This window comes from Balaenoptera ricei, chromosome 12, assembly GCF_028023285.1.
Source record: "Balaenoptera ricei isolate mBalRic1 chromosome 12, mBalRic1.hap2, whole genome shotgun sequence".
In the NCBI taxonomy this organism is placed as follows: domain Eukaryota; kingdom Metazoa; phylum Chordata; class Mammalia; order Artiodactyla; family Balaenopteridae; genus Balaenoptera; species Balaenoptera ricei.
The window spans coordinates 30,891,341-30,904,394 of NC_082650.1; the positions used below are offsets into that span (position 1 = coordinate 30,891,341).

At 37.1% G+C, this 13,054-nt stretch overlaps 1 protein-coding gene and 1 pseudogene across 1 annotated transcript; both read left to right on the top strand.

Annotated features, from left to right (window-relative positions):
* The first annotated feature begins 478 nt into the window (after positions 1–478).
* Positions 479–2,652, top strand: LOC132376066 (trace amine-associated receptor 2-like). The gene is given in 4 exon segments (XM_059941613.1): positions 479–537; positions 1,689–2,026; positions 2,029–2,402; positions 2,404–2,652. Coding segments are annotated over 4 exon segments (1,020 nt in total).
* An 8,182-nt stretch (positions 2,653–10,834) lies between these two features.
* LOC132376067 (trace amine-associated receptor 3-like) lies at positions 10,835–11,862 on the top strand (annotated as a pseudogene).
* The last annotated feature ends 1,192 nt before the right edge of the window (positions 11,863–13,054 follow it).

Consider the following 13,054-nt stretch of genomic DNA (forward strand, 5'->3'; position numbering starts at 1 on the left):
AAACCTGCCCTTCTCCCACTCCATCCTCTCCTCCACCACCAATTTTCTCTGCTGTGTTTCAGAGACCTTGAGAAATGACTTTCAAAGGTCTCCAGACAACCTCATGTCTTTTCTTTACCCTTCCTTCTTGGAATAGAGTTTTTTCTTTTCTGTTCAAATCCTACTCACCTATTGAGAGGCGGGTCAAAAGTCCCAGCTTCACTGGGGCATTCTTGTCTACCCCAGCCTGAATGCCTCTTGTCTACTTTTGATCTTTGAATGCACATTTTGCCTAGACCTCTCTTTGTTCAGTTCACCGCCACAGCTGCTTTTTTGATCTGTGGTGCAGAATCATTTGGGTTTTAAGTGTTGATATGTTTTGTCTCTTCAGCTGTTTTGTAGACTCTCCGCAGCCAGGGGCTAGTTCATGCTTTCTTGTTCCTTTCATTGTGTCTCAAGGTTTGTGGGCATTCAATAAATAGTTATGGCTCAGTGTGTGATGGCGCTCACAGAGGCTGAGGAGTTATTGGTTTATCTGTTAGTAACTGGTCAGGTCTGGTATGTGTGAAGTCACTGATGAATAAAGACTTTCTGCAATACCAGTAGTTCTGCTCTGTATTTAGGTAGTGCTTTTTCCCCTAATGTACATTTAAGGAAGAAAGTTATCCTAATTCATGAACATGTTCCATTCCAAGTATACATGTAAATGGTAGCATGAAGATTTTATATGTAAAATGAAGATACTGGGCCAACACATGGAGGGTATGTGCTGCTTAGAACTGGCTTGCTTTCCTAAAGTTCACTAACCCCTCCGCTCCCAGCTCTTCCATGTGACCCACACACTGAAACTTGTCTGGCTGTCATTATTGCCTGTCGTGCTTGCTCAGGGCTTGAGGAGAGGCATTGGTGAGGTGCCCTTGCTCTTCACAAAGAAGCGAGGGTGCTCCAGCTTTGGCCTCTGATTTAGCTGCTCTGGCTGGTGAGATGCTTATCAAGCTTCCATGATTGGCTAAAGAGGACGATTTACCAGATCATTAGACATCCTTAAATGATTCTTCCTCTTTCAAACAACCTTAGCATGAAAAAAATAGAAGCACAGTGAGAATAATAGAACATATGAATGAAACTTCTTTCAAATAGTAACCTCCTGGTCCCATAAGGCAATAGACCCCAATCAAACAAAGTCTGATTATATGTTCTGGACTCATCTGAAGAAGAAGTGAATGCATCGTCTAATAAGTATCTATTCTTCCTGTGCACACAGGGAGGAACAATTATATTAAGTTCAATGATAAACTTGTTTCTTCTTCCTCTTCTTTTCCTTCTCCCCCTTCCTCTTTTCTTCCTCTTTCCCTTTTTCTCCCCACCTCCCTCCTCCTCTTCCTCCCCTTCTAATGTCAGACCTTGGCATAAATTAAGCGCTTACTGAATGTTGGTGGTATCATTTGAATCAAGGCAAGAATAAAGTAAATAATGATCACTTAAACTCATTCGGTTAGAATTCTAGAAGCTGCAAATACAGGTTAAGATAAATAAGAAAGATCATAAGTAATAATTCAGCATAAATTATCTTCCTTAAGTCTTCTATGTCTTTTTTGAATTTTTCTATGAAAGTATATATAAAACACAATATTTTGTCTAATAACTGACAAAATTTCATGTGTTCTTGCTTTTTCTGAAGAAAATATTGAATTGCTCTGAAATGGAAGTGGATCTTGTCCAGAAAATGACAGGCCGCTGGGTGTCCGAGCTGCCCTGTATTCACTTATGGCCGGAGCCATATTCATCACGGTGTTTGGCAATATTGCCATGATCCTTTCCATTTCCTACTTCAAGCAGCTTCACAAGCCAACCAACTTCCGCATCCTCTCCATGGCAGTCACTGACTTCCTCCTGGGATTCACCATCATGCCATATAGTATGATCAGATCAGTGGAGAATTGTTGGTATTTTGGGCTTATGTTTTGCAAGATTCATTATAGTTTTGACCTGATGCTTAGAATAACGTCCATTTTCCATCTTTGTTCGGTGGCCGTTGATAGATTTTACGCTGTTACCCTTTACGGTATTCCACCAAAATGACAATTCCAGTCATTAAACAGCTGCTAGTTCTCTGCTGGTCAGTCCCCGGGGCATTTGCCTTCGGGGTGGTCTTCTTGGAGGCCTTTGCTGATGGAATAGAAGGCTATGATATCTTGGTCACTTGCTCTAGTTCCTGCCCAGTGATGTTCAACAAGCTATGGGGCACCACCTTGTTTATGGCAGGTTTCTTTGCTCCTGGGTCTGTGATGGTTGGGATTTATGGGAAAATTTTTGCAGTATCCAGAAAATATGCTTGAGCAATCAATAACTTGCCAGAAAATCAAAATAATCAAATGAAGAAAGAGAAGAAAGCAGCCCAAACTTCAGGGATAGTGATGGGTTTTTTTTTTATTATGTTGGTTTCCCTCTTTCTTCACAATTTTATTGGATCCCGTTCTGAACTTCTCTACTCCTGTAGTTTTGTTTGATGCTTTGACGTGGTTTGGCTATTTTAACTCCACATGTAATCCCTTAATATATGGTTTCTTCTATCCCTGGTTTCGCAGAGCACTGAAGTACATTTTGCTAGGTAGAATTTTCAGCTCACATTTCCATGATACTAATTTGTTTATTGAAAAAGAAATTGAATAGACTTATTCTGTATGAGTGGAGAGAAGCAAAAGACTGGAATTTAGAAGAATGAAGTCACTTAAAGTGTGTGTGTGTTTGTGTGTGTGTGTGTGTGTGTGTGTGTTTGGCTACAATGCAAAGCATTTAGTTTTTAAGACTTGAGGGAAAAAATATTTTTTTCTTTCCACCCCAAATCCCTTTTTTTCAGAATACTTCCTACACCCAATACTTCTAGGTAGAAAAAAAAAAAAGAAAGTGATAAAAGTAAAGAGAAGGTGAGGAAAAGCCAGGAATGGGATGAAGGGGACACACAAAAAGTTTTATACTATTTGGAAGGGAACAAAACACCAGCTGAGCTTGAGGATTGCTCCCCCTCTCACCACCACACGCACTTTGTGGGATATTTCCATTTACTTTTTCTTCCTCAGCGTCTGATCAGATGTATTCTGAAACATCGACCACTAAAAATTATAGGTGAGTAAATATGGAAATAACAATTTCAAAAAGCTATATTCTGTCAGGAATTAGTCATTGGTAGCTGAAAGTTAAGCCTTTACTAGATTTTATAGTTGTGAGATAAAATGTTTTTTAAATAAAAGAAGAAATGGAAACTGTGTAACTAAGGCCCCAGATTCCACCCATGTTTTCATCCATGTATCATCTTAATCATCCCAGTTGGCAATTTTCTATTTTTTTAGCAGGAGGATTCCAGTCAGAGCCTTCCTTTCTTTCTCAGGCTCATTCACACCTTGTATTATTAATTGGTGTTCTGATTTTTTAATAAATGTGAAGTATATACCAAAAAAAGTTGTGTTTTGAATGTATCACTCCTTTTTGCTTAATGTGTATACATATACTTTGAATACTAGACTAGTAAGAGGAGGAAGGAAAGAAGAAAGCTTATATTTATGGGGGTGCCTCTGGGCACAAGGAACTTTATATTTGTTATTCAATGACTTTTTAACTGTAAGTTGAGACCCATTAGTAACTTGTGAAATCCACTTAGAGGACTGCAACCAATGATGCGCTAGAAAATGTTCAACATCTGGCTCTGAAAAGAAAGGAAAAAGAGTCCTGATTTGTAGAATTTGATGTTTCTTTTTTTCATTGAGCTGATTTTAAGCTATGAATGTAATGTCAACTGGCTCTGAAAATTCTTTAAAAGTTACCCTATTCTTGCAAGTGGACACGAGTGGTTCTATTTTACCGTAAACTGGCTGCAAATAACATTTTTAATGAAAGGAAAACTAGAAGAGAAGAAAATAGATAATCTCAGAATACATGACTTACATTGAGGGTAAATATTGCCTTATGAAGTTTTAATTTTAGTTCTATACATGGATATGTTTGTATATGTGTTTTTGTACATGTAAGCACACTGTGTTTCATTTAAGTGTTTTTTGTTTAATTTATCCATTACTTTATATGAATGAACAAATTTTTTTTTCCTAAGGATTCTGTCAAACTGGAACAAATCACTGAAGCAGAAATTAATACTTTTCTCCTATCCCAATATCTTCTCATTTCATCCAGGAATCAAAGTGTAAACAGAAACCTTTTATGATTCAGACAATTATCCCTCCTTTGGATATCAGCCAACATCTAATTTAGCCACATATGTCTATATATTTTTAAGATACAGAAGTTTTAATACCTTATCTTACCAGAATGAAGCCCCAATGACCATGAAATTGATATGAAATTGTCATCCTTTATTTGGAAAAAAAAGAACCGAAAACTATCTGGGACATTAAAAATAGACAGAATCATTCAATATCCCCCAGGAAAGAGAGTTAAAAGAGCAATTCCACTGCACTGTGCACTTAGTGCCTCTCTTGGAGCTCCTGGATCTGAGTTCTTCACTCCAGTTCTCTTGAGAGCAGAGGTAAGCTCATATGAGTCAGATATCTCAGTCCTTGACACTACACTTTCTACAGTCCTGACCTCATGCCTGCAAAGCCACCAGAAGAGACGCAATGATTTACAACTAACTTTTCAAGAAAGGGAAAGTACTGAGTCAATAAAAAGGACTAGAAATGTACTATCCTTTTTAAAATAAAATCGGATTTATTCTCTTCTCCAAAATAATGGAATAGTGATAATTAAATATTATAAAGAACCAGAAATTGTTACAAATAGGATGCAAGAGAGAAGGTAGCATTTTTTTCTAACTGGAAAAAGATTGCTATGGAAAAAAGGTCTTAAATTTTCCATCAAAATTTCTTTGGCAAGGTTTGTAAATCTCTATGTGTTGGCATATTAAAAATGCTTTTGCAGAGTACAGGAACTATGCAAGACATGATTTAGTAAACGTAAGTTACATAAGTATGTCAATAATGCTAAAGCGCACTCTCCTCTTTGATAGTATATCTAAATAAAAAACTCTTGGTTTATACCACTGAATTCACTGCCAGACACCACGTATTTCACTTTTGATACTTTTTTCTCTTGCAAGCAGCATTTACTGAAGATTCTCTGTTGCTCTTTGCTCCTCAAAATTATTCACTTATTTCAGGTGCAAAGAGTGCCCAAGTTAAAAACGCAGTTTCTTTATTGTCTAGAACTGTTCTCCTGGAATTCAATGGTCATGCAAATAACACAGGTATCTTTCCAAGATGTGCATTTGGGGATGAGTCTGAGATTTTTCACTTCCAAAAATGTTTCCAGGAGATGATGATGTAGCTGGTCTACGGACCATATTTTAATTAGCAAGGACTGTATGGGAGAAACTATGAACAGAGGAAGCCATAGACTTTCTTACTGTTATTATTATTTTTATTTCCCATTATTAGATGGTAAGTGATGGTGGGAGGTTTATTGCAACAGGAACCCAAAGACCTGGATTGTAATGTTAGTTACAATATTTAGTAGCAATGGCTCCCTCAAGACCTTAGTTATTATCTATACATGGAAGAGTTGGGAGAATGCAGTAGAAATATGCCTTTCAAGTAACTTAGAAACTTTAAAACATTCAGAATTTTTGTTGAGTGGGTTTCATTTGGAATACTGTATGTTTAGGGAGTGGGTATTAGCTACTTTCCAAACAGGATTTACTGTTTCCCTAATATTTTAATCTTTCCCAAACTAACTGTCTCTAATACCATGAGACCAGATGGCTATTAAGTAGGTTCCTTACTGTGTTGGAATTAATTTCTTTCTACTTAATTCAGCAAGCCATTACTACTTGCCTGCCATGTACACAGCTCTGCATTAAGTGTTGCCAGGCTTAGACGGTTAATGGCATTTTATCTGATTAACTGTAAATTTCTCAAGGGACTGAACTGTAAATTAAGATTAAGTATTTTTTTAAAGTGGTGTGCTAGAAGAAGGAAGCAAAGGCATTGGAAATGAAAGTCAGCTGTAAAATGAGGAAGTGGACAACTTATCTCTCAGATCTTCGGCCACCTCAATAGTCTATAATTTTATGAGATTAACTCCAAGGAGAGTGAAAAAAGGTTTCTGGAGGGAAATGATATTTGAGCTGAGCCTTCAGGTTGTCCGAGATAAAGGGTCAGGTGGAGGAAAGGGGGTTGGCTGAGCCAGGACGTTTGTGGGGAGACTGTGTGGCCAAAGGTTGCTGGAGTATTGTAGACTGAAGGGAGGAAAGATTACAACCATGCCAACAGATGCTGAAAAGATACATTTATCAGGGGCAAGCCGGTGCTCCCATGTTCAAGCCAAGGCATGTTTTCTCAGACCTTTTCCTTGTATCCACCAAAAAAAGCATATGTGGTCTTGATAAAAGATTTATTTAGATCAGTTCCCCTTGGGCCTGCTACTTCTCTGATAGCTTTAGTAAAGATTTTTCTCTTCTGTTTGTTTTCAAATAATGCTATAGTTTATAGATTATTATAACAAAGATGCTTTGCTATGGTTATAATTTTCACTCTCCTTTCTGCCCCTGCTCTCTGACATGGAGGTCACTCTGCCTGTTCTGTGTGTGTATTTATTGTTACTTAAATTGTTTTTCCTGCTCCCAGCTGTTTTCAAAAAGACAATGTTTTCAAGATGTTATTTCTGCCCAATGCCAACTGCCATGTGGTTTAATGAAGCTTACTTATGAACTGTGATTTCATTTATTTGGAGCAAATAAGTCATTTGTCATAGAAATCAGTCATAGAAAAAAAATCTTTTTCTTCAATTTATCTTAGCTTTCAGCAGCATTTGAATGCAGTCTATTTATTGTCATCCCTGGCATGGTTTCCAAGTAGTTTCTGTTATTTTAGTCTTTAAATATTCATTATGGTCTATGATGGACATTAGAGAATTAACCAGAAAAGATCCAACATCATAGGTTTTCATAAATCTCAACCTTTGCTTATCTTTCCTATTATACTACGTACACCATTTACACTTTGGCAATATGATACTAGTTCAAATTTTGAAATTACTCATAAAATTGTACTGTAATCTTTATTTAACAAGTTTAATTGAAAATTAACACAAATCTGCTCTTTGAATGGCATCTGCTTTTAGGCTAAGAATGATTTTGGAGCTTTAAAAATAGAATTTATATTTGAGACTTGGAAGTTTAAGACCAGTTTTTTAATAGGTTATGTAAAAATTGACATTATTTTCTGACCTGTGGCAAGAGAAATGATGAAACAGTTATTGTTGGTGTTGGTTCCAGGTCTTTAAGTTGGTGCCGGTTTCAGTGAAAGTCTCTTTCTCCTAACTGAAACACCTTGAGCAGAGACATTCAGAAGAGCCTGTGTTCTGAGAGGCTGGTTGGAAAATTTATGAGGTTCTCTTAAGCAGTTTTCTAACAGCTGAAATACTTTAGACTTCAGCCTTAAGTTCCAGGAAGCATGGAGCAATCAAAATTTAAAGGAGAAAAAGAAAGCATATTATTTATCAACATTATTTAAGTTCAAATAAAAAAATTTAAAACTTGCTTTTTATTGCATTTAATTTGAGTCAGTATATTAAAGAACTAACAACACTTATTTATATTTTCCTTTGCTAATCCTTCTGATATGATTTTTTTCCCACAAATAAAGAGGAGAAAAATCACAATTTGGATAAATTTATATATCTGTACACACATACACTTATACACACAAACATACGTGGCAATGGCAATTTTAAGTTCCTTACCTGAGAAGGTAGGTTCTAGAAGAAGGGAACATGTTTATAGCAAGCTGACACTTGCATTAGTTGGTGCCTCATAGATAGCATGGGCAAATATTTGCCTCTTTCTGTTAGAACCATGGATTATAAGTTTCCATTTTCTACCACTATCTTTTATGACATTCATACTTTAAGGCTGTGAATGTTAGATTCTGAACCGAACTTTTTCCTCCTACTGAAATGAATGTGTCCAGCCCATTGGAGATTCTCTTCAATAAGCTTTAGTTCCATGATAGAGTCTAGCACTGATAATCTGACTCCTTGTAAATGTACATGACTGGAGATGTGCCAACCTTATTATCTGTCAGTGCTTGAAACTAAAACTTGAGGGGAAAAAGGAAAAGATCCCCATGGGAAATTATTCATATTTGGACATTTTTAACATACAAAAATGGCAATTTCATCAAGATTACGGGGTTTAATAAAATAGTTTACATGGAAGACTCAAAAAAAAGTATAAAATTGAAAGAAATGTCATAATCCTTATGAGGAAAAACAGGAAGGAAGGTAGGAATAATGCTAATGGCCTTAAATATCTTCATAGACAACTTTTAAACTTATAAGCAAGTTAGGAAACAAAAGTTTCTTTGAAAATCAGCGATTTAGAAATCAGAATACAGTTTTCCAAAAGGTCATTATTTGTTAAAACTGGTTAACATGGGCTTCATTAAGCGTTTACTAGATAGATGTCATGCTTCTAACGATGTTTAAAACAAAATGTTAAATAGGGTCTATTCTCCCTCTTCTATAAAGGAGGAGACTGCGGTTCAGGAGCCCTGAGAAAGTTGTCCAAAATAATATGGTTAATAAGTGGTGCAACCAAAAATCAACCACAGGGCTGCCTGATTTCAAAGCCATACTGTGGAATGTAAGGGAGAAAGGAGGCTGGAAACTGCATCACATAATAAATCTTTGTAAACATTCCATTTGAGGGCTTCTCCAGTTCTGAAAGTATTTGAATTTTCCCTTTTATAAATAGTAAGTGAGCATAGTGGAAGATTTGGTCTCACATCGAAACACCTTCTAGAATCCTCTCAATCTTTAAAAAATGGAGCAGTTACTTGTATGCAACACCCAGGTGAGGTTGGTTCAATGTCATGGCTGTGATCATTGAAATCATATGGGCAATTGAGGTGTGACACATAGTTTCCTGGGTAATAATGTACTTTAACTGCCTACATATTCATGGACTTAAATATGTACAAGTTTAATTAAGTATGTGCTCTCCAACACAGTATTTTCTTTAATTATTGAGAGTATGTGAGTTTCAGCGGGAAGAACACTCCCAACTCCGCAAAGTGGTAGGTAAGGCGCCAAGTATTGCATAAGGGACATTAATGAGCCAGTAAAACCCCATCCTAACATAACCATGGACCACTGGGTGGGCTCTTATGGCACTACTGCCACAATCTCCCAAGTGCATTTAGCTGAAACACTCAGCAGCTTTTTTTTTTCCTCTCTTTTACTAATACCTTCGTATCTATCTGGACTCAAGATCCTTAGTTCTTGTCTCACTAGCCTAAGGGATCAGTAAAATGCGTTCATAGAAAATCTCTCAGCTCTGCCTGTCTAAATGCTACTCTGGGAGGGAGTCTTTTATATGAACAACAGAAGCAATTTAATACAGGAGGATACTGTCATGAATTGAGCTCCTGAATCTAGTCCATTCATTTTCAGCAAAGTTTCAAACATATTGAATCAATTGCTTTTACTGGAACAATGCAGGTATTTAAAAAAACAACTGCAACTTACCATTTATGTATAAACTTATTCATTCAGAAATATGTATCTAGTGCCTGCTACAAACATTAACCTAAGTACTGAGAATCCAGGGGTGAACAAGATAGACTAGTTCTTTGCCTCCTGGTCGTATATCAGAAAGGCATGTCTGTGACCAGTAGGAGCCACATGAGATTTGACTGGTCTGAGTCTGTGCGTGGGAAATTTGTGACTGTAATGAGTCAGTCGGCGATGGAGTATGTGACATGGTTCCACTAGTTAGAATCTCAGATAAGGAAGAAGACTCAAGAAATACAGGGAAGGGAAATGAAGAGTAGAAGACAGGAGAGGAGGAAAGGGGAGAGGAGAGGAAGGGCATAGACAGTACAGAAGCTATGGTTTAGCCAGTAGGTACATGGCTTTCTGTGTATTTCAATAGCCGCATGCCATTTATAACTCTTAAAACACCCACAGACTTTTTACAAACGAAGATTTCAAATTATTGAAAGAATGCGGAAGGAAAACATTGTGATTTCACTTAGCTTTTGTGGATTAAGTATTTTTATGTTGTAGTTCAAAGGAGTTTCTAGGGAAGTGTCAGTTTAAGGTGAAAATTGACCCTCTTTTTCTAGAAAACAGCTTTATTGAGGTATAATTGATATACTGAGAGCTGCAGAATTTGATGAGTTTGGAAATATGCAAACACCTGTGAAACCATCACCAAAATCAAGGTACTAGGCATATCCAACACCTCCCAAGTTTTCCTTATGTCCCTTTGTTTTGTTTGTTTCTTTGTGGTACAAACACTTAACATGAGGTCTACCATCTTAATGAATTTTGAAGTGCACAATACCATCTTATTAATTATAGGCATTATGTTGTACAGCAGACTTCTAGAACTTATTCATCTAGCATAACTGAAACTTTATACACACTGAACAACTACCCAATTCCCCCAATAACCACTATAGTATTCTCTGCTTCATAAGTTTGACTATTTTAGATGCCTCATGTAAGTGGAGTAAACCACTGAAAAGCTTCCAATACATTACGGGGAATAGAACAGCCAATAGATAAACCCATTTTGAATGAATAGATGGATGAAATATAATAAAATAGACTAAAACAGGAAAGAGTAAGCAGTTGAGATTTTTCATTTTCAAATGCAGCAAATAACTCAGAAAGTAAACACCAGTGATATAATTTTAAATATTTAAATATAATTGAAATGAATTAATAACAGGGGACTTTATTGTACTCTCGGGGGCTGAAATTTACTAGAATCATTTTAAGAAGAGAAGAAACACCAACTTATCCTCTAGAAAGTAATTTGAAGTGATAAAACACCCTGGATCTAACTTATATTCCTGAAGACTTATCCATTTGTCCAAAATTTGGAAATAAATCCTGTCCTCCCACCAACTGCCATTTTCACGTCAGAGGAATAATGTACTCAATTATGATTGGGGTCATGTTTATCACTATATTTGGAAACTTGGTTATAATCATTTCCATATCGCATTTCAAGCAACTTCACTCTCCTACAAATACTCTGATCCTCTCCATGGCAACCACTGACTTTCTGCTGGATTTGGTCATTATGCCATACAGCATGGTGTGATCAGTGGAGAGCTGCTGGTATTTTGGGGGTGGCTTTGGAAATTCCACACAAGCTTTGACATGATGCTAAGTCTGGCCTCCATTTTCCTCCTCTGTTCCATGGCAATTGATCGATTTTATGCTGTGTGTTACCCTCTAGACTACACGACCAGAATGACCACCTCCATGATAAAGCGGCTGTTGACATTTTGTTGGTCAGCCCCTACTCTTTTTTCTTTTGGTTTAGTTCTACCTAAGGCCAATGTTTCTGGTATGCAGAGCTATGAGATTCTCATTGCTTGCTTCAATTTCTGTGCACTTACTTTCAACAAATTTGGGGGGACAATACTGTTCACTACATGTTTTTTTACTCCTGGCTCTATTATGGTTGGTATTTATGGCAAAATCTTTATTGTTTCCAAATGACATGCTCGAGTTATCAGCAACATGCTTGAAAACACAAAGGGGGAAGTGAAAAAAAACTTATCTAAGAAAAAGGATCGGATAGCAGCGAAGACCATGGGCATAGTAATGGGCGTGTTTCTAGCTTGCTGGTTGCCTTGTTTTTTTGCTGTTTTGATCGACCCATATCCAGACTATTCTACTCCCATAATAGTACTTGATTTTTAGTGTGGCTTGGGTACTTCAACTCTACTTGCAATCCTCTCATTCCTGGCTTTTTTTAATCCATGGTTTCTGAAAGCTCTTAAATACATATTGTCAGGAAAAATATTTAGCTCCCATTCAGAAATTGCAAATCTGTTTCCTGAAACACATTCATAACAAAGCCATTACAAAAGTGAATAAAGTATTGAAAATGACACTTATTATCTTGACCTGAAGCATGTACCTCACATCCCCAGATCACTGCAAATATTATTCTATTAAATTTCAGTAATCCTAGATCCAGCTGTAATTTAATAATATAATTTAAATATATAGGGTCACCTTGTGTCTTGAAGCATAATATTCAATAAGGACTACTCCCCTCATTACAGTTTTTATTCCCTGTACTTGTTGGTAGAAAAGCAAATGTGCATAATAAACGTATGATTGGTAGCCAATGAGTATTTTTATGTTTACCAAAGAATATTTACTAACCCCATTTGACTAGTAGTCTTGAAGTGAACATTTTAGTCTGTGTCCAGGAAGAGACATTAGGTTGTGAGGAACACTGCTGGGACCCTTCTTCCTGAAACTCTCACAAGCCCATGAACATAACCCTATCATGCCTCTCCCTTCACAGATGAAGACATTAAACTTGAATTGCCCCCCTTCAGTGGTGACAGATACTTCATGTCCAGTGATTCTTCTGCTATGTTTGGCTTTCTCTCCATTCATGCTTTTAAAAGTCTTGTCTGTTGCTCTACTTCTGAACTATTCTTTACTCTAAAAACTTCATGGTGGGTGTGTGTGTGTGTGTGTGTTAGAGAGAAAAAAAAAATTATTCATGATGCATGTTAAAGCCTGTAAGGCAGTCTTTATTCAAGGGGAACTTCTGCTATAGGGTTTTTGTAGTAAGGGAGAGAGATTGCACTCAACTCCAACAAGGTCAAGTGGGGATTTATACCCAACGAACTGGGTTGTGGGTAGTGGATAGAAAATGACTAAGAGTAAATATCAGGGTTAAGGAGGATTCTTGCTAGGCTGACCCATCTGAATTCTTGCTGAAGGCAGGCCAGATAAGATAGTGATAAGATAGTGAGGCTGGTCAGATACCAAGGGTGGGGGATTTTTGCTAAACTGACTTAGCAGGATTCTTGCTCAATCCAGAGTCTACCAGGGCAAAGAGGGAAGGTCAAGTTTGGTCTAGTCAAGCAGAGGAATCATAGGAGCTTGATTAAAGTTTGGTCAAAGGAGAGAGTCTTTGTGTGTCTGAGTGTATGTGTGTTTGTGTCCATAAGCTTCTCATGGAAGCAGCATTAGGGATTTTCAAAGTGGGGAGGGAGTGGTATAAGGATGGCCAGCTCTAGTA